The 19,811-nt window shown below is 59.9% G+C and overlaps 1 protein-coding gene across 1 annotated transcript in view; it reads left to right on the forward strand.

The window, feature by feature from the left end:
* Positions 1 to 16,460, forward strand: part of LRP1 (LDL receptor related protein 1) — an 84,986-nt gene extending 68,526 nt beyond the window's left edge. The window contains exons 54-89 of the mRNA XM_015152081.3: positions 79 to 219; positions 303 to 493; positions 1,208 to 1,391; positions 1,535 to 1,620; positions 1,781 to 1,900; positions 2,395 to 2,582; positions 2,704 to 2,909; positions 3,428 to 3,616; positions 4,083 to 4,231; positions 4,645 to 4,738; positions 4,893 to 5,009; positions 5,228 to 5,347; positions 5,692 to 5,814; positions 5,975 to 6,100; positions 6,621 to 6,737; positions 7,379 to 7,485; positions 7,586 to 7,718; positions 8,568 to 8,687; positions 8,784 to 8,906; positions 9,260 to 9,400; positions 9,502 to 9,636; positions 9,709 to 9,828; positions 10,623 to 10,891; positions 11,794 to 11,972; positions 12,467 to 12,573; positions 12,840 to 12,956; positions 13,448 to 13,624; positions 13,785 to 13,925; positions 14,063 to 14,236; positions 14,472 to 14,633; positions 14,938 to 15,112; positions 15,245 to 15,346; positions 15,511 to 15,575; positions 15,688 to 15,778; positions 15,877 to 16,021; positions 16,175 to 16,460. Coding sequence (XP_015007567.1) covers positions 79 to 219; positions 303 to 493; positions 1,208 to 1,391; positions 1,535 to 1,620; positions 1,781 to 1,900; positions 2,395 to 2,582; positions 2,704 to 2,909; positions 3,428 to 3,616; positions 4,083 to 4,231; positions 4,645 to 4,738; positions 4,893 to 5,009; positions 5,228 to 5,347; positions 5,692 to 5,814; positions 5,975 to 6,100; positions 6,621 to 6,737; positions 7,379 to 7,485; positions 7,586 to 7,718; positions 8,568 to 8,687; positions 8,784 to 8,906; positions 9,260 to 9,400; positions 9,502 to 9,636; positions 9,709 to 9,828; positions 10,623 to 10,891; positions 11,794 to 11,972; positions 12,467 to 12,573; positions 12,840 to 12,956; positions 13,448 to 13,624; positions 13,785 to 13,925; positions 14,063 to 14,236; positions 14,472 to 14,633; positions 14,938 to 15,112; positions 15,245 to 15,346; positions 15,511 to 15,575; positions 15,688 to 15,778; positions 15,877 to 16,021; positions 16,175 to 16,315 — 5,075 coding nt within the window. The 3' untranslated portion in view covers positions 16,316 to 16,460. The remainder of the gene's footprint in view (positions 1 to 78; positions 220 to 302; positions 494 to 1,207; positions 1,392 to 1,534; positions 1,621 to 1,780; positions 1,901 to 2,394; positions 2,583 to 2,703; positions 2,910 to 3,427; positions 3,617 to 4,082; positions 4,232 to 4,644; positions 4,739 to 4,892; positions 5,010 to 5,227; positions 5,348 to 5,691; positions 5,815 to 5,974; positions 6,101 to 6,620; positions 6,738 to 7,378; positions 7,486 to 7,585; positions 7,719 to 8,567; positions 8,688 to 8,783; positions 8,907 to 9,259; positions 9,401 to 9,501; positions 9,637 to 9,708; positions 9,829 to 10,622; positions 10,892 to 11,793; positions 11,973 to 12,466; positions 12,574 to 12,839; positions 12,957 to 13,447; positions 13,625 to 13,784; positions 13,926 to 14,062; positions 14,237 to 14,471; positions 14,634 to 14,937; positions 15,113 to 15,244; positions 15,347 to 15,510; positions 15,576 to 15,687; positions 15,779 to 15,876; positions 16,022 to 16,174) is intronic.
* Positions 16,461 to 19,811: the final 3,351 nt, after the last annotated feature.

The raw sequence follows: 19,811 nt of genomic DNA on the forward strand, positions 1-19,811 counted from the left end.
GCCCTCGGCGGTGGTGGGAGGAGGCCCTGCCCTCCGCTGGGCCAGGGCGTCAGCCTCACAGGTCCCTTCCTCCCCCAGAGTACCCGACCTGCGGCCCCAGTGAGTTCCGCTGTGCCAATGGGCGCTGTCTGAGCTCCCGCCAGTGGGAGTGTGATGGCGAGAATGACTGCCACGACCAGAGTGACGAGGCTCCCAAGAACCCACACTGCACCAGCCCAGGTGGGCCCCAGACCTGGCTTCCCTCTGCCCCCTCCCCAGACTGCCTGAGACCCTGCTGACCTGCTGTCTCCGCCCCTCTGCAGAGCACAAGTGCAATGCCTCGTCTCAGTTCCTGTGCAGCAGCGGGCGCTGTGTGGCTGAGGTACTGCTCTGCAATGGCCAGGATGACTGTGGTGACGGCTCGGATGAGCGTGGCTGCCACATCAACGAGTGTCTCAGCCACAAGCTCAGTGGCTGCAGCCAGGACTGTGAGGACCTCAAGATTGGCTTCAAGGTATGCCCAGCCCTGGGGAGGAGCTTCCACACCCCAGACGTGCCAGGAACGCCTTTTTCCACTGCCTCATTCATTCATTCATCCCCTAGACACTGGGGATACAGCAGTGAATGAGATGGAAATCTGCTTGGTTGGGGTCTGCCTCTATCTGGCAGGTAGAGAGCCAGCAGATTTGCTGACAGATGATATACGGAGTGTGAGAGGAAAAGAGGAGTGAGGCGTCAAGTAGGCAAGAGATACACAGATCTGGAGTTCAAGGAGAGGCCCAGGTTGGAGAGGGAAGTCTGGGAGTTATCACCATAGAGATGCTATTTGGATCTATGAATCTGGATATGATTCCCAAGGGAGCAGTGTAGGTGGAGAAGAGAGCAGTCCAAAGTCTGAGCCCCAAGCTGAGCAACAGCCAGGAGCAGGGAGGTGAGGGGACCAGCAGAAGAGCCTGAGAAGGAGCAGCTGCTGAGGCAGGAGAACAGCCATGAGAAGAAAGCGTTTCCAGGGGGAGGGCACACGCAGCTCTGTCAAATGGCACTCGGGGGCGCACAGAAGGAGGCCTGGACTGCGAAGGCCAGACAGCCAGCTGGGTGGACTTAGTACCGATGTGCTGCTGCCCCTAATGAGGCCGGGTAGAAGGAATTGGAGTCTCTGAGCCAGGTCTCCAGGGTGGGAGGCCCAGACCCTGCCACACGCCCAGCCCAAGGCTCCCTGTGCCTGCAGTGCCGCTGTCGCCCTGGCTTCCGGCTGAAGGACGACGGCCGGACATGTGCCGATGTGGATGAGTGCAGCACCACCTTCCCCTGCAGCCAGCGCTGCATCAACACCCATGGCAGCTATAAGTGTCTGTGTGTGGAGGGCTACGCACCCCGCGGCGGCGACCCCCACAGCTGCAAGGCTGTGACTGGTGAGATTCACGCTTGGAGGGCATGAGGTGACCCAGGCAGCTGGGGGCTGTGTGGGACCGCCCGGGTGGCAGAGCTCCAGACAGGCAGGAGACCAGGGCCACTAGAATGTGCCAGGAGCTGAGGCAAGATCCTCTGTCTGCAGACGAGGAACCGTTTCTGATCTTTGCCAACCGGTACTACCTACGCAAGCTCAACCTGGATGGGTCCAACTACACGTTACTTAAGCAGGTACCAAACCCAGGCCTTCCTCCCCTTTGCCCATCTCCCAGACCCAGCACAGCCTCCCTTGCAAGTCTCCCCACTTAGGTCCAACCATCCCTCCCCCAAATGTAAATGTGGCCCCTGCTGCCACAACAGACTTCTGCTCTCCCTCATTCCCCTAATCCAGGGCCTGAACAATGCCGTTGCCTTGGACTTTGACTACCGAGAGCAAATGATCTACTGGACAGATGTGACGACCCAGGGCAGCATGATCCGAAGGATGCACCTTAATGGGAGCAACGTGCAGGTAAGGCAGGCGGCCCTCAGCGACCGACACTGGCCCACCCTAGATGGCTGTTTTCAGATCGTCTCTCCTTCCCGTCCCACCAACCCAAATTGCTTCCTTCTCACTCCACTAGTCACTGTATGACTGCTTGTTCTGGCTGCTTACTCTCCTCTGGGCCCAGACAGCAAGGACCAGGAGATTCCTCTTGCTCTTCCCCTCACTGCTAGCCCCACGTCTCCCTAATTATCAGGAAGTTCCCCCTGAGGTCTGGCCAAGCACTGTGAGGCTTGGAGTGTGGTCCCATTCCCCACCTAGAGCCCCCTCTCCTAGAGGCTCTGCTGACACGTACATAGTGTCAGGCCCAGGACTGGGCATTTTACTTCCATGGTTCTCCCACCAGAGCTGGCAGAGGGAGCTCTACCCCATTTTATGCATGGGGAGGCTGAGCTTCACAGAGGCTTGCAGGTCTTCCCCCAGGTCACCCAGAGCTCTCCCTCCCCTGCCCCTTCCTGCAGGTCCTACACCGTACAGGCCTCAGCAACCCCGACGGGCTGGCTGTGGACTGGGTGGGTGGCAACCTGTACTGGTGCGACAAAGGCCGGGACACCATTGAGGTGTCCAAGCTCAATGGGGCCTATCGGACGGTGCTGGTCAGCTCTGGCCTCCGCGAGCCCAGGGCTCTGGTGGTGGATGTGCAGAATGGGTATGTGGCTGAGGAGGGGTGGGGAAGCCCTTGAAAGCAGCATCCAAGCCCAGCCTCCCTGCAGGCCACTGGTGGGATGGGTTATGGGATCTCCCAGGGCTCACTGCCTACCCATCGCCAGGTACCTGTACTGGACAGACTGGGGTGACCACTCACTGATTGGCCGCATCGGCATGGATGGGTCCAGTCGCAGCGTCATTGTGGACACCAAGATCACATGGCCCAACGGCCTGACGCTGGACTATGTCACTGAGCGCATCTACTGGGCTGACGCCCGCGAGGACTACATTGAGTTTGCCAGCCTGGATGGCTCCAATCGCCACGTTGGTCAGTGTGCCAGTGAGGCTGTCCGGGCACAGCAGACTCGGTGGGGATGGAAGTCTGAAGCGACAGGGGATCAAGTTTTGGGGGCAAGAGTGGACATAAAAAGCAGAGGACAGGGCCTCAGGACACCACTCGCTGGGGTGTGAGGTTCAGAGCACCCCAGGGGCTTCCCCAGCCTGGCCACCACCCAGGGAGAGGCCCTTCCCTTATATACACAGTTCTGGAGGACTGGCCCCGAGGATGGTGGGGGTGGGAGGCCTGCGATTGGGAACTGCAGTGCTCCCCACTTCCCAAGGGAAACCATACACTGGCGGGGCAGGAACTTGCCATGAGGCAGTCTAGGTTTGAACTCCAGCTCTGACACTTGTTAACTGTGAGACCATGGGGGGCCCCTGAACCATCTGGAACTGGGGCTGACACCCACCTCGCAGGGTGGTGGTGGGGCTTGAGGAGGTGGAGTGGGCTGGCACCCTGTCCGAGCTCAGGCTGACTGGCACCGTGCCTGCCCCTCGGCCCCACAGTGCTGAGCCAGGACATCCCGCACATCTTTGCACTGACCCTGTTTGAGGACTACGTCTACTGGACCGACTGGGAAACAAAGTCCATCAACCGAGCCCACAAGACCACGGGCACCAACAAAACGCTCCTCATCAGCACGCTGCACCGGCCCATGGACCTGCACGTCTTCCACGCCCTGCGCCAGCCGGACGGTGAGCAGGCAAGGGGTGGGAGCAGGTGAAGGGTGAGCTGGGAACTGGGGTCCCTGGGAGTTCCTGCTTATCCCTTCTCCAGCACTGACCAAGCCCTCTCCTGGCCAGACACTGGGAGACTCCAGGAGGGTCTAGACGGGGGATGGTTTGGCTCCCGGGAGCTTCAGCCAAGCCTGGATCCAGTCCTGGAATCTGGCAGCAGCAAGGCCCTGAGGCCAATCAAGTGGGGGGTCTGGGTGCCGGGCCCCCAGAAGGACCCTGGGGGGGAAGCACAGAGGAGGTGGGAGCTGGCCTTCAGGCCTGGCCTGATCCTGGGACCTTGAGAGAATCCTCTCCTGTCTCTGGCTTCAGCTCCCTCCTAAAAGAGGCAGGTTAGGCCACTCACCTCTGCCCAGGATGGAGTGATAGAGGCAGCCTTTGGTAAGGCAGGAAATGTCACCACATTTCACGACGTTTTCTCTGGCAGTGCCCAATCACCCCTGCAAGGTCAACAATGGTGGCTGCAGCAACCTGTGCCTGCTGTCCCCCGGGGGAGGGCACAAATGTGCCTGCCCCACCAACTTCTACCTGGGCAGCGATGGGCGCACCTGTGTGTCCAACTGCACAGCGAGCCAGGTGAGGCTGTCCCCCAGATCCTATCACCAGTGCCCACTCCCTGACCCACAATCCTCCTTGGACCCCAACACCTGCTCTGTCCTAATGCCCTCACACATCTGGTTTTCCCACGCTAACACCCCCACATTTCTTGCCTACCTCTTGTCTCCCCACAGCTACTTTTACCCCCGTCACCTCACACAGATACCTCCACACCCTAACCTTGACCCTCCTCGCCATGCTCCAGTGCTGCCTTCCCCACCCTACCCCACGCAGCGCCACACCTGGCCTTTCTGCACTCACCATAGCCCAACCTGCCCCAGAACACCCTGACCCCTGCCTCAACTTCTTTGAAACATCCAACCCCCTCAAAAGAAGGACTTCTGAGTCTCCCAGATCCCCACCAACCCCTCTTGCCCCCGCCTGCCCTCCAGTTTGTGTGCAAGAACGACAAGTGCATCCCCTTCTGGTGGAAGTGTGACACCGAGGACGACTGCGGGGACCACTCAGATGAGCCCCCGGACTGCCGTGAGTGCCTGCTGGGGGTGACACAAGGGTCCCCAGCTGTGTCAGAGGTGGCCTGACTCCTGAGGCTTTGAATGGCCACTGGAGGCTGTGGCTGCAAGTGGACCTGGCCGTGTCCACCCCAGCCACTCTGACCCTGAGCCTCCCTCTCTGGCAGCCGAGTTCAAGTGCCGGCCCGGACAGTTCCAGTGCTCCACAGGCATCTGCACAAACCCTGCCTTCATCTGCGATGGAGACAATGACTGCCAGGACAACAGTGACGAGGCCAACTGTGGTAAAGCACTGCCTGGCCGCCCTCCCTCCTTCCCCAGCATCTTCCCCGCCCCAGGATTTGGGGCTCTCAAGGACAGGGAAGCTGCAGCCCATGGCAGCTTGCTCTCTAGGCTGGATTCCTGCGGCTCAAGCCTTTGTCCTCCCTGCTGAGGGATGGGCACCCTCTCCCTGCCCCTGAATCCTCCCTTCGCCACGAGTCACTCCGTCCTCCCCCCACAGACATCCACGTCTGCTTGCCCAGTCAGTTCAAATGTACCAATACCAACCGCTGTATTCCCGGCATCTTCCGCTGCAACGGGCAGGACAACTGCGGAGACGGGGAGGACGAGAGGGACTGCCGTGAGTGCCAGAGGTGGTGGGGGGGCAGCGGTGGGAGATGACACGGAAGCAGGGCAGGCAGAATCCCCCCCACAGCTTTGAGAGGCTCTCAAATAGCTTTAGTAGATGGGCAACACAAATTATATTGGGTGTAACTTGCTTTGCTCATAAAAATCACCACGCGTGATATAGAGACATAGAGATCCAGAAAACAAAAAGCACCAAAACTGGGGGTAAACTGTTCCTTCCTCCCAAGAAGTTGCTGGCAGGACCAAGGCCAGGGCTTGGAAGAGGGAGAAGGTGGTGATGGTGAATTGGAGTGGCAGGTGTAAGGGAGGGCCCTCATTCTCTTGCCCGCCCCGCAGCCGAGGTGACCTGCGCTCCCAACCAGTTCCAGTGCTCCATTACCAAACGGTGCATCCCCCGGGTCTGGGTCTGCGACCGGGACAATGACTGTGTGGATGGCAGTGATGAGCCCGCCAACTGCAGTGAGTTGCCTGGCCTGGAGCCCAGCTTCCCTCCCCAGTGTCTGCTACTCACACCACCCCAACGTGCGACCCCCTCAGTGGCCACTCCCAGGCCCTCCCCACCCTCCTGGCAGACTCCTGGGAGGAGTCTCATCCTCACTGCGTGCCCACCCACTTGCAGCCCAGATGACCTGTGGCGTGGACGAGTTCCGCTGCAAGGATTCGGGCCGATGCATCCCAGCGCGCTGGAAGTGTGATGGAGAGGATGACTGTGGGGATGGCTCAGATGAGCCCAAGGAAGAGTGTGGTGAGCTGAGACCCCACTCCAGGAGGAAGACGGTCTACCTGGGTGGGAGGCACGGTGCCCCTGGCAGGCGGAGGGCTGGGGGCCGCCTGCTTACCATTCTCAGTGTGGCCCTGGTGCTGGGCTTCCTGGGCCTGCTGTAGGGCTGGGGAAGGAGGCCTGGCTGGAGCTTGCTTCCCCATATCCACCTGTGCCCCATGCCTCCCAGTTTCCCTATCCCTGCCCCTGCCCATGCCTCATCTGCGCATACCTGTGTGGAGTTTTCCTTGCCCACCCTATGGGACCTGTTCATCTTCTCCCCAAGGCAGCTGCCCACACACACACCCCCAATCATGTCTCCTGTCCCCAAACCTCCTTATAGACCCCACATCTCAAAACACTGCCTGGGCTCCCCGCGGCTGACCGTTCCCAAGCCAGGATGCCCACCCTCCCCGCCAAGCCAGCCTGACCATGCCATGCCTGTCTGGTTCGTAATGTCTGCCCCAGCCCTGTCCCTGACTGCCCTGACACTTGCCTCCTCCAGATGAGCGCACCTGTGAGCCATACCAGTTCCGCTGCAAGAACAACCGCTGCGTGCCCGGCCGCTGGCAGTGTGACTACGACAACGATTGTGGCGACAACTCCGACGAGGAGAGCTGCAGTACGTCCCACCCGCCAGCCCCACGGGAGCCCCTCCCAGGCCTGGCCTTTGCCGTGCCGCCCTCCTGCCACAGGCCGCGCCAGAGCTGGCAGCCACCTCCCAGGGCGGGGGCAGGAGCCGCCCTCCTCACCCACCCCACTCCATGTTGTGTATTTGAGTTTGTGCCATTTCACCTCATCTCATGTTTCTCTCCATTTTCACACTGTCCTCTCGGGGTTGCAGAGGTAGGTGTCTCTGATGTGCCTGTGCTCCCACCACACCCCCACCTCTGCCCCAGAGCCCCCCATCCCTGTGCCGTGCCTCTACCCATCATCCTTGACTGACCTCTCCCCAAACCCTGGTGCTTGTCTCAGTGGTCTTGTCCCCGCTCCCCTCCCCAAACACAGTCTGTCCTGAGGGCAAGGCCAGGGACCTGTGCCCTCTCTGGTGTCTGTCCCATGGGGTAAGTGTGAGCCTGCCTGTGCCAAGCTGTTCCATAGAGGCAGCCAGTGGGCTCTGCCAGGACTGGCTCGGCCTCTGGGTCAGTCAGCTGTGGTCTTCAGAGACATGGGGATGGGCCTTGGGCTCAGGACTGTGGCACTGCTGAGGCCTGGAGTCCTTGTGCCCACCCTCCTGGGCCTGTCTCCCCCTGTCCTTCCCAGCCCCTCGACCCTGCTCCGAGAGTGAGTTCTCCTGTGCCAACGGCCGCTGCATCGCGGGGCGCTGGAAATGCGATGGAGACCACGACTGCGCCGACGGCTCAGACGAGGTGGGCAGGGAGATGAGAAGGAAGGAGGTGGCTTCAGAAGAGTTCAGGCAGGGCTTGGGGGTGCCAAGAGCTGACCGGCTGCCTGTGCCCATGCCCACAGAAAGACTGCACCCCCCGCTGTGACATGGACCAGTTCCAGTGCAAGAGCGGCCACTGCATCCCCCTGCGCTGGCGCTGTGACGCAGACGCTGACTGCATGGACGGCAGCGACGAGGAGGCCTGCGGCACTGGCGGTGCGCCCCTTAGCTTGGTCTCCCTGGGTCCTCCCTCTGCTGCCCACCCTGTCACGTGGCTCAGTCATTCACTCGATCTTTCTCTTCTGTATTCATTCTTCATGCAACAAATATTTATTGAGCATTTACCATGTACCAGGCACTGCCATAGGTGTTAGGGACGTAGTAGTAAACAAGACACAGGACCCCTGAATACACATTTTTGTGCGGGTTGTGCCCAGCTCAGCGCCCCCTAGTCTAGGGGACCAGTTGAGCTGAAATCCAGCAAACCCTGAGGGCTGTACCTGTCTAGGCCCCAACCCACAAGTTCCTCCGAGACAGTCTGCTGCCCCAAGAAGAAAAGCCCTGCTATTTTCTCTTCCTGGGGCAGTGAGATAGTACCTGTCCCTCGTTGACCTGCCTGGGCTCGGCAGCACAGAGCGGGCAGGTGAAGCCCAGGGTGAGAAAAGACTGGGGCTTGGAGCGGAAATCCCAACTGTGTGGGCAGATGTCTTGGCTCTGCCTTGGTAGGCCAGGCACAGGGATGGGAACCTGGTCTTCCATTCCCAGCCCTGGTCTTGCATTCCCGCGTCCCTGCTGTGGAACTACACAGCCCCATGCCCTGCCACATACCAGAGAAGGAGTGCCCTCTGAACTTTTCCAGACACCCCTGAAAAATGACCTCTTCTCCCCTAAATACCAGAAAAGGCAGTTTGGCCCCACCAAGTAGAAAATTAAGAGACCTGGTTCCAATTTGGCTGTGCCACTGCTTACCTGGTGACCCCTCTGAGCCTGGAACCCCCACCTGTGGAGAGAGGGGTCTGGGTGGGCTCATGGCTCATTCTCTCTCTTGGCTCCCCCTGGCACCAGTGCGGACCTGCCCCCTGGATGAGTTCCAGTGCAACAACACCTTGTGCAAGCCGCTGGCCTGGAAGTGCGATGGCGAGGATGACTGTGGGGACAACTCAGATGAGAACCCCGAGGAGTGTGGTGAGATTTGGTGCGGGGTTCCCGCGCTCCCCAGTGGCCAGCAGCCACCCCACCCGCAAGACTAATTCCAGCTCTGTGTTCCCCTGGCTGTCGCAGCCCGGTTCGTGTGCCCTCCCAACCGGCCCTTCCGTTGCAAGAATGACCGTGTCTGTCTGTGGATCGGGCGCCAATGCGACGGCATGGACAACTGTGGGGATGGGACTGATGAAGAGGACTGTGGTGAGCAGGGGGCCGACAAAGGCCTGCAGGGGGCGGATAGTGCACAGTGGGGTGAGTGTGAGCCTTGTGGGAGCTGCATTGGGGTTAGGATTAACCAGGAGGACTGGCCCAGGAAGGGGAGGATCCATTGCTAGGAGTCTGGAGGCTCTTTCAAGGGAAGCCCCCTGGGGAAGGCTCTGGGGGCTGCCTGATGCATTAGGTCTTGGAGGTGGGGCTGGGAACCCGAAAGTTTGACTTGCCCCCACTGCAAGCCTTGTCAGTTAGGAATTGGGAGCCACTGGTATCTATGGGGTCACTGTGGGAGGAGGGGGCAGGGGTGAATACCCAGGGTCTAAAGCCTCCGCCCTCCTCAGAGCCCCCCACGGCCCAGACCACCCACTGCAAAGATAAGAAGGAGTTTCTGTGCCGGAACCAGCGCTGCCTCTCCTCCTCCCTACGCTGCAACATGTTCGACGACTGCGGGGATGGCTCTGACGAGGAGGACTGCAGCATCGGTGAGGCCCAGCAGCAGACTGGACGTTGGTGGGGAGTGGGGAGAGCCGAGCCCCAGCCTGGGGTGGCTCAAGGGAGGGCATCCACTCTGTGTCCCCCACAGACCCCAAGCTGACCAGCTGCGCCACCAATGCCAGCATCTGTGGGGACGAGGCACGCTGCGTACGCACCGAGAAAGCAGCCTACTGTGCCTGCCGCTCTGGCTTCCACACCGTGCCCGGCCAGCCCGGATGTCAAGGTAGGAAAGTGGAGCAGAGCAGGGGTGGACACCCCAGCTGTGGACCCCCATGACCCTCCCTGTAACCCCTAGACATCAACGAGTGCCTGCGCTTCGGCACCTGCTCCCAGCTCTGCAACAACACCAAGGGCGGCCACCTCTGCAGCTGCGCTCGGAACTTCATGAAGACGCACAACACCTGCAAGGCTGAAGGTGCCAGAGCTGCCAGAGGGCAGAAAGGCTGGATGGGGCAGGGCGATCGGGTTATCACACGGGGCTGACTTGGAATTGAATGTCTTCCTGTGGACATCTTGCCCGGACAGGAAGCCCCATACTCATAGGTGCAGCTGCCTGAGCAAAGGGCTGGCCCGAGCAGAGGGAGCAGGTCCTGGGGCTGGCTCACTGAAGGAGTCTGGGATGCAGCAGTGCTCTGAATTGCACACACGCCTCCTCACCCACCACTGCCAGAACGAGAGCACACTCAGACACGCAGTGCACACTCACAGTCATGGGGGCCTTACCTGCACATTCCCCACACGCTTTGATGCCCACCTGTGCCTTCTCATGCCTGTGCACATTCACACACACCCCTGGAACACACACACCCCCACCATGCACTGCCATGCACACCCACATGCTCCATGCCAGGCATACACACCCCATGTGCCTATGCACCCCCGAGCATGTGCCAGGCAGTTTGTAGCAGAGAGCATGGTGATGCCCTCCAGCAGCCTTGAGGAGGCAGAAGTCTCTGGGTCTAGAGGGGCAGGGACAGCTTTTTGGCTGAAAGGAGCAGGTCACAGTGGATCAGCTCAGGGGAGGAGAGGAGGAGGTCCAGAGGCTGAGGTTGGAGCCTGCAACCCTGAGCAGGGTGGGTAAGCAGCAGCTTCTGGCCAGAGCAGATTGTTCTACTAGGAGAGAGGACACCGTTCATGTGAAAGGAGCTGAGCTGGGTGGGGTGCACATCTCCATCCCACAGCCCCAGCCCTGACCTCTTGTTTCTCCAGGCTCTGAGTACCAGGTCCTGTACATTGCTGATGACAATGAGATCCGCAGCCTGTTCCCTGGGCACCCCCATTCGGCTTACGAGCAGGCATTCCAGGGCGACGAGAGCGTCCGCATTGATGCCATGGATGTCCATGTCAAGGCTGGCCGTGTCTATTGGACCAACTGGCACACGGGCACCATCTCCTACCGCAGCCTGCCACCTGCTGCGCCTCCTACCACTTCCAACCGCCACCGGCGACAGATTGACCGGGGTGTCACCCACCTCAACGTGAGTGCCCACGCTGGCGTGGATGGAGTGGAAGAGCTCCATAGAGCAAGCGGTTCAGAGCAGGATTTGAAAAGAGCAGTGGCACAGTGGCTCACGCCTCTAATCCCAGCACTTTGGGAGGCCAAGGCGGGCAGATCACCTGAGGTCAGGAGTTTGAGACCAGCGTGGCAACATGGTGAAACCTTGTCTCTAAGAAAAATACAAAAATTAGCCAGGCATGGTGGCAGGCGCCTGTAATCGCAGCTACTCAGGAGGCTGAGGCAGGAGAATCCCTTGAACCTGGAAAGTGGAGCTTGCAGTGAGCCGAGTGCCACTCGGTTGCAGTGGCACTGAGGTTGCAGAGTACTACTGCACTCCAGCCTGGGTGACAGAGCGAGACTCCGTCTCAAAAAAAAAAAAAAAGAAAAAGAAAAGAAAAGGGCAGAGTGAGGGGCCAAGGGTGAGAGTGGGGCAGGGGACCAGTCTTAGGATTGTGTTCTGCGGCATGGCCGGCGGGAAGACAGAGCAGTGGGAATGGTCAGCAGCTGGCCGTGCTGTAGGCAGCCCAGGGCGCAGGGCACGATGGGCAGGCAGACAGCCCTCTGGCACCAGTCCCCCATCGTTGCCACCACGCACTGTGTACGTCTTAGCCGCCTCACTTAACCTCTTTGGGTTTCACTTTGTTTATCAATAAAATTAGGTGATCATCGCCATCGTGCAGGCTTCAGGGAGGGCTCACCAGCCCCGTGTGAGAGCTGCAAGTCTGGTGCATAAGCTCCAGGCTGCTCGAATCTCTTTAAAGCCAGGGGCTTGGCTGTGAGCCTGGGGTGACGTTCCAGCAGGGACAGGCTGGCAGAGTGGTGGTGGGGGGATAATGGCAGGAAGACAAAGCGGTGGGCCCTGAACCTGTGGCTTCCATTCAGATTTCAGGGCTGAAGATGCCCAGAGGCATTGCCATCGATTGGGTGGCCGGAAACGTGTACTGGACTGACTCGGGCCGAGATGTGATTGAGGTGGCACAGATGAAGGGCGAGAACCGCAAGACACTCATCTCGGGCATGATTGATGAGCCCCACGCCATTGTGGTGGACCCACTGAGGGGGTGGGCAGGGGCCCTGGGGGGAGGCCTCTGGGCTGGTGGTAGGAAGCCTTGGGGACAGGGTTGGGGGCTGCACCCACAGGCATGCCCCTTCCTCCCTGGCCAGCCTGAGGACAGAGTCCTTCTCAGGCCCTTGGGCCTTCTTGGCCACCCCTGCCTGGCCCTCCCCATGCTGCCTCTGCCCAGGGCCCCCAGCTGGGCCTGCTTGGGCAGGGACCTGACTTCTGCTCGGCCGGCTGTCATGCACAGCCACACTCTGCCCCAGGGAACAGCTCTGCCAGTGTCGGTGGCTCTGAATGAGCACACTGTGGCTTTAGAGGAAAAGCCCCTCAACCCACTCAGAAGTGGACTCCCTCCTGCTTCTCTGTAGAAGGACAGAACGCCCTCCTCCCAGTCCCCAGCAGTCCCTGTGCCCAGACCAAGAAGCTGGTGTCCTGCCTGGGCCTGCCTCCTCTGGCCCTCCGGCCTGCCCACACTCACCCCTTCTCCCTCCCCAGCACCATGTACTGGTCAGACTGGGGCAACCACCCCAAGATTGAGACAGCAGCGATGGATGGGACCCTTCGGGAGACACTGGTGCAGGACAACATTCAGTGGCCCACAGGTTCATGGGGCGGGGGGCGGGAGGGACCGGGTGTGGAGGGGGCCCGGCTCACAGAGCCCAGCTACTGCTGAAGTCACACAAAAGTGAAGGATGGGATGGGGCTTGGACTGGGACGGGGCGGATTGGCCGTGGAGGCTTTTCCCAGAAGAGGCGACTGTGAGTGGCATGAGAACAGGGTGGAACTGTCCCAGGCATGGAGGCAATTCTTTCCACCCTAAGGCTGTGTTGGGGAGGCCAAGCCCTCACAGTGCTCTCTCCCTCCCCAGGCCTGGCCGTGGATTATCACAATGAGCGGTTGTACTGGGCAGATGCCAAGCTTTCAGTCATCGGCAGCATCCGGCTCAATGGCACGGACCCCATTGTGGCTGCTGACAGTAAACGAGGTCAGAACCTGGTAGCAGTCGCAGTCCCCAGCCCTGTCCCCAACCCTGACATCCTCCCTACTAAGCCAGAGGCCTCACTTCGATGCCTCCCATCCTTTGTCACTGACCCCCAGCAATGCTGTAGCACCTTCCAGGCCTCTCTAGCTGGCCTCCCCCTGAACCTGCCCTGCAGGCGTGAGGCCCACCCTGACCCTCTGGCCTACTTGTCCATTCATTGGTTGGGTTGCACAGAGGCAGCATAGGTACATTAGGAACGTAGCAAATGCGGAGAGAAGGAACAGAAGTCAGCCATGAATGACCCCAGAAGTCTGGGGGTGATGGGACCTTTTGCCAGTAGTGGCCACAGGAAGAGGAACAGGCGTGGGGAGGGGAATTTGGTCTGGATGTGTTGAGTTTGAGGTGTCTGGGAGCCATGGGTGCCAGTATCCTGGACAGCATGGCCAGGGTCTGAGTGCCCCTCAGGTCCCTTCTGACTCCACCTCCTCCCCTAGGCCTAAGTCACCCCTTCAGCATCGACGTCTTTGAGGATTACATCTATGGTGTCACCTACATCAATAATCGTGTCTTCAAGATCCATAAGTTTGGCCACAGCCCCTTGGTCAACCTGACAGGGGGCCTGAGCCATGCCTCTGATGTGGTCCTGTACCATCAGCACAAGCAGCCCGAAGGTGGGGGCGGAGGGGAGCCTGGGCTGGGGAAGGGAGGCCTGTGGGCATTGAGTCTCCAAGCTGTGGCCTTGGGACCTGGTGGAGAGGGGGTCACCCTGGGCTCATAGGGCTCAGAGAAGGGTCCTGCTCAGCATCCTCCCCACCCCACCCATACCTGCAGTGACCAACCCATGTGACCGCAAGAAATGCGAGTGGCTCTGCCTGCTGAGCCCCAGTGGGCCTGTCTGCACCTGTCCCAATGGGAAACGGCTGGACAACGGCACATGCGTGCCTGTGCCCTCTCCAACACCCCCCCCAGATGGTACGCTCATGCCCTCCCAATCCCAGCCATGCCTCAGGACCTTCTCCTTCCTGTGGCTCCTGACTTCCCCTGACCTTGTTGCCTGTACCTCTCCTCCTATTCCCCTGGCTCTGCCCCTTGACGGGCCCTTCCTGCAGCTCCCCGGCCTGGAACCTGTAACCTGCAGTGCTTCAACGGTGGCAGCTGTTTCCTCAATGCACGGAGGCAGCCCAAGTGCCGCTGCCAGCCCCGCTACACGGGTGACAAATGTGAACTGGACCAATGCTGGGAGCACTGTCGCAATGGGGGCACCTGTGCTGCCTCTCCCTCTGGTATGCCCCCTCATCCTGCAACGCCTGCTCCTTGCCCCGGGTCCCAACCCCACCACCCACCACCCCACCTTAGGCAGATGCCCACCCCTGCCTCACCTCCAGCCTCCTTTCCATGACCCAGCATCCATTCACTCCAGTCTCTGACTCTCGCCCAGGTCCCCCCAGCCCATTCCTCTGCTATAGGGCCAGGTGGTCCCAAGGGCCACAGTCCCGCTCACACATCCTCTCCCACCAGGCATGCCCACGTGCCGGTGCCCCACGGGCTTCACGGGCCCCAAATGCACCCAGCAGGTGTGTGCAGGCTACTGTGCCAACAACAGCACCTGCACTGTCAACCAGGGCAACCAGCCCCAGTGCCGATGCCTACCCGGCTTCCTGGGCGACCGCTGCCAGTACCGTGAGTGAGCCTTCCCTGGGCCCCAGGGCAGGCAGGAGGGTGACGGGTGATGGGGAACCCCAGAGCATGGGGTGATGTTCAACCTGTGCCTGGGACGCACAGGGTCAAGTTCAGGAAAAGAGGCCTTAAGCAGCTGAGCCAGACCCAAGCTGCTGGTGCTTCCCCACAAAGGTGCTGGCACACTTCCCCCGAGGCAGTGCACCCCCCGGCACCAAGATCATGCAAACAGAAAAGCTCTGTTCAACCTTTGGAGAGCCCTCATGAGGGTGGGGCTTGAGGCACTTCTCTCCCTCCCCAACCACAGGGCAGTGCTCTGGCTACTGTGAGAACTTTGGCACATGCCAGATGGCCGCTGATGGCTCCCGACAATGTCGCTGCACTGCCTACTTTGAGGGACTGAGGTGTGAGGTGAACAAGTGCAGCCGCTGTCTCGAAGGGGCCTGTGTGGTCAACAAGCAGAGTGGGGATGTCACCTGCAAGTGAGTGGAGCCCTCCTCCACAGTTCCACTCAGCCCAGCCCCTGCCCTGTCCTAGCCCTGCCCTGCCCCTTCCTCAGCATCCCAGACACACCTCTGCCAGCCCCAGCACCAGCCTCTGATTCCTTCCTGCAGCTGCACGGACGGCCGGGTGGCCCCCAGCTGTCTGACCTGCATCGGCCACTGCAGCAATGGCGGCTCCTGCACCATGAACAGCAAAATGATGCCTGAGTGCCAGTGAGTTGGGCCCGGGCTTCACCCAGGCATAGATTATCCCTCCCTTCCCCAGATCTGAGCAGGAAGATCGTCAGGCGTCAGCGCCCACCCCCCGCCACCGCGTTTCCCTGGCAGCAGTGGCTATGGAGGTTATGTCTACTCATCTGTGTCCCTCCTTTCTGCAGGTGCCCACCCCACATGACAGGGCCCCGGTGTGAGGAGCACGTCTTCAGCCAGCAGCAGCCAGGACGTAGGTGGCAGGGGGTGGGGCAGGCAGGGCCACCGGGACCTAGAGCAGGGGGACCGTGTGCCTCCTGCTTCCCTGAGCCTTGGTGACTCAGTGTCCCACCTCTTCCCTCCAGATATAGCCTCCATCCTAATCCCTCTGCTCTTGCTGCTGCTGGTGCTTCTGGTGGCCGGAGTGGTATTCTGGTATAAGCGGCGAGTCCAAGGGTGAGTCACAGGGAATCTGGAACATTCTGGCCATTATTTTGCCATCCTAACCTTCCCCCCAATAATCTCTGCCTCCTTATATTCCTGCCTCTCCCCAGGGCTAAGGGCTTCCAGCACCAGCGGATGACCAACGGGGCCATGAATGTGGAGATTGGGAACCCCACCTACAAGATGTACGAAGGCGGAGAGCCTGATGACGTGGGAGGCCTACTGGACGCCGACTTTGCCCTGGACCCTGACAAGGTGGGCTGGAAGGTGGGCAGGGTGGAGGGCCAAGAGGCTGTGGGTGGCCTAACCAAAGGTGTTGGGTTAGGTGAGGGACAGAGGTGGGGGTGGGGTGACCTGGGCCACAGGCCCAGCCCCTAAGCCCTACCTGAACCCTCTGTCACCCTGCAGCCCACCAACTTCACCAACCCCGTGTATGCCACACTCTACATGGGGGGCCACGGCAGTCGCCACTCCCTGGCCAGCACGGACGAGAAGCGAGAACTCCTGGGCCGGGGCCCTGAGGACGAGATAGGGGACCCCTTGGCATAGGGCCCTGCCCCGTCGCACTTCCCCCAGAAAGCCTCCTGCCCCCTGCCAGTGAAGTCCTTCAGTGAGCCCCTCCCCAGCCAGCCCTTCCCCGGCCTCGCCGGATGTATAAATGTAAAAATGAAGGAATTACGTTTTATATGTGAGCGAGCAAGCCAGCAAGCGAGCACAGTATTATTTCTCCATCCCCTCCCTGCCTGCTCCTCGGCACCCCCATGCTGCCTTCAGGGAGGCAGGCAGGGAGGGCTTGGGGCTGCACTTCCTACCCTCCCACCAGAACACACCCCACCGGGAGAGCTGGTGGTGCAGCCTCCCCCTCCCTGTATAAGACACTTTGCCAAGGCTCTCCCTTCTCGACCCTACCCCTGCTTGCCCGCTCCCACAGCTCCCGGAGGGCTAATTCTGGGGAAGGAGAGTTCTTTGCTGCCCCTGTCTGGAAGACGTGGCTCTGGGTGAGGTAGGCAGGAAAGGATGGAGTGTTTTAGTTCTTGGGGGAGGCCACCCCAAAGCCCAGCCCTGACTCCAGGGGCACCTATGAGATGGCCATGCTGAATCCCCCTCCCAGACAGGCCCTTCCCATCTCCAGGGCCCCCACTGAGGTTCCCAGGGCTGGAGACTTCCTCTGGTAAACATTCCCCCAGCCTCCCCTCCCCTGGGGACACTGAGGAGGTGGGCCACACCCAGGAAGGGCAAGTGGGCAGCCCCGTTTTGGGGACGTGAACGTTTTAATAATTTTTGCTGAATTCCTTTACAACGAAATAACACAGATATTGTTATAAATAAAATTGTAAAAAAAAAAAAAAGTCAAAAAAAAAAAGAAAGAAAGAAAGAAAAAAAGCCGCTGGTGTCTGCCTGTGTGTGAGAGACGCTGGGACCTGGGGCTGCGCTTTCCTGCTTCGGCCACCAGAGGGAGACCTGCCCCGTGCTGGAGGCAGGCTGGCGCGTGGTTTTCAGTGCCCTTCTCCCAGGGCCCTCTCCCTCTCTCCATCTTGCTGTGCCCGGGAAGCGGGTGGCACTGGACTTGACACGGAAGATCTGCTTCTCCTGGCTGTGTGACCTTCAGCCGTGACTTCGTGTCTCCGGATTTTGTGTTCCTTCTGGCTCTAGGACACTAACTCAGATCTGTTTATCTGCATTCACTTCTACTGGACACCACCCCCCTACCCAAAATGATCTCCCACAGTGAGAAGCCCCACTGTAAGAAGTGAATACACTGAGGCTGCGTAGGCTTTCCCATCCTTCAGGGTGCTCCCATGCGGTTCTGTCTGCCTGAGTTTGCTCTTGAAGCATTGACATCTCACATTGTGGAGGCTAATGAATGAAATGCGAAGTAAAATGCTGCATTCCAGAGCGGGGTGTCTTCTGCGGTGAAGGAGAGCTGGCGAGACCAGTTTGCCAGGCCCCCTAGGCCCCCAGCAGCTCCAGCTCACCAATCATTTCAGTCATTCACAGGGGGTAACAGGAAAAAACTGTCAATCAAAAGTGTCCAGGTTCATTTCAACCCCTGCCTAGAGGGGGAAACTTCTTGCAGAAAGTTGCACAGTTTACATTGCCCAGGACTGAGAGAGGGTTTGAGTTCCAGGACAGCAAATATGAGCTCAGGGAGGGTGGGTGCAAATGCCTGAAGATCCCTTACCCAACTCCCAACGGGGGAGTACTGCCTTTCATTCCTCCTCCCTCACTGGTTCAAATCCAGGAGATTCCTCCCAGGCTTCCTTCTGACTTGGGGAAGCTGCAAGTCTAGGCACCTGTGGAAACAGGGGCCCTCCCCTTCCCTCTTAGCCTTGAGAAGCCCTCTCCAACCTCATCCTCCAAGCCAACTCTGAGATCCTCCCCTGCCTACCCAAGGGCCCTGGATGGGCAACTGTGCCGGGAAACAGAATCCGTGTTTGCCAACTGGGAGGTCTGTGTCCCAATTTGGCCACCAGGTGGTGTCTGTACTCCTACAGCACTGCCTATCCTGAAGGCCCACACAGCCCCCCGCCTCAGCACTCATTATGCACCTGGGACCCCAGCCCAGCCTCTCATTTCCTTCCCTCTGGCTATTTTGCCACACCCCCCCACCCTCTGCCAGCCGGCTCCCCTCCCTCCCCCAGTGCCTGCCCGCTCCCACCACCACCAGCCCCACCCCTGCCCCTCTGCCAGCCACGCATCTGGCGCCCCCCGGGAGCCACTGATTCTCTGCCTGTCACCTCAAGATCCTGGGCAGAGTGACAAAGGACCCCTGCTGCAGCTTGGAAGGCACACTCCTCCAGTCAGCATCCCCCCTTCGCCCATCAGGACCTGCTAGGAGAGGGTCCAGCAGGAGGCAGTTTTTCAAACTACCCACCTGGGAGGCAGGTGGGAAGCCCTCACCTCCGCCTGAGAGAGAGGAAGAACCAGGGACAGAGGCTGAGAACCAGGGACAGAGGCTGATACCGAATGAGAGGCAGAGACCCAGAGGTGGAGAGACAGGGGGACAGAGGCAAAGACCCAGAGACAGGGCGAGTAGTGTGCATGTGTGTGTTTGCACTTGTGTTTGTGCGAGCGCGCACATATATGTGTGTGTAACTGGAGAGAGAACAGGTGGCCTGTGACTGTAGCTAAAGAAGGAGAGATGTTGTGGGTTGGGCCCCCAGAAGACCAGGACCCTGATAATGGGCTTCTGTCCCGGACAGCCTAGGCCTTGGTGTGCCCACTGCTCCCACCCACTACTGAAGCAGCCCCCTTGCTTGGAACCTGGGCTCAGGGTTCTGGCTCAAGGCCAGAAGGACCTTCTGTCCCTTCCTGCCTCTCTGAAGACTTCTGCCCCTTCCTGCCTCTCTCCTCTCTACTCCCACCCTGGCACCCAGGTTCCTGCCTCCTCGCTTCTGCCTGTCTCCCTGGGTGTCTCTGCCTCTGCCTCATCCTCTCAGCACCCGGTCCTTTTCCTGACTCGTGTGTGTGGTTGTCACATCCCATATCTATCTGTCCATTTCTTTGTATGTGCCCCTGCTCGTCTTCTGGGCTGCCAGTGACAGCATACACCTGTGTGTGTCTCAGTGTGTGTGTCCACCTCTGTGGGTGTTTGCTTTCTGCCAAGACAAGGAGAGGGTGAGCGCACTGAGCAGCTGTCTGGATGTGCTTGTCTGGGTGCAGGTGTGCCCCTCTGTTGCTGTGCTCCTGTGTCAGGGTGCCGCTAAGTGTGTGCCTGTCTCTGTATTTCGCTCTGTGTGCCCTGTCCCCGTGAATGCATCTGCATGCATCCCTGGGGTGGGCTCTCAAGGGATGTGTCTGTCTCTCGGTCTCTTTGCTTGTCCCTATCTCTCACTGTCTAGGTGTTGGTCATACCACATCCTCAGCCACAGTCTCAGAGCATAGCAACAGCTGACAGCTGAAGCCTCCCGGGCAGGAGAGAGAGAGAGGCTGTGGGGAGGAGGGAACCGAGGAAGAAACAGAGAAGAGGATGGGGACAGAGGGCTGGGGCTGGGGACAGAGACAAGGACAGAGATAGGGAAGGGGACAAGGATCTAGAAGAGCT

Source organism: Macaca mulatta, chromosome 11 (genome assembly GCF_049350105.2).
Source record: "Macaca mulatta isolate MMU2019108-1 chromosome 11, T2T-MMU8v2.0, whole genome shotgun sequence".
NCBI lineage: Eukaryota > Metazoa > Chordata > Mammalia > Primates > Cercopithecidae > Macaca > Macaca mulatta.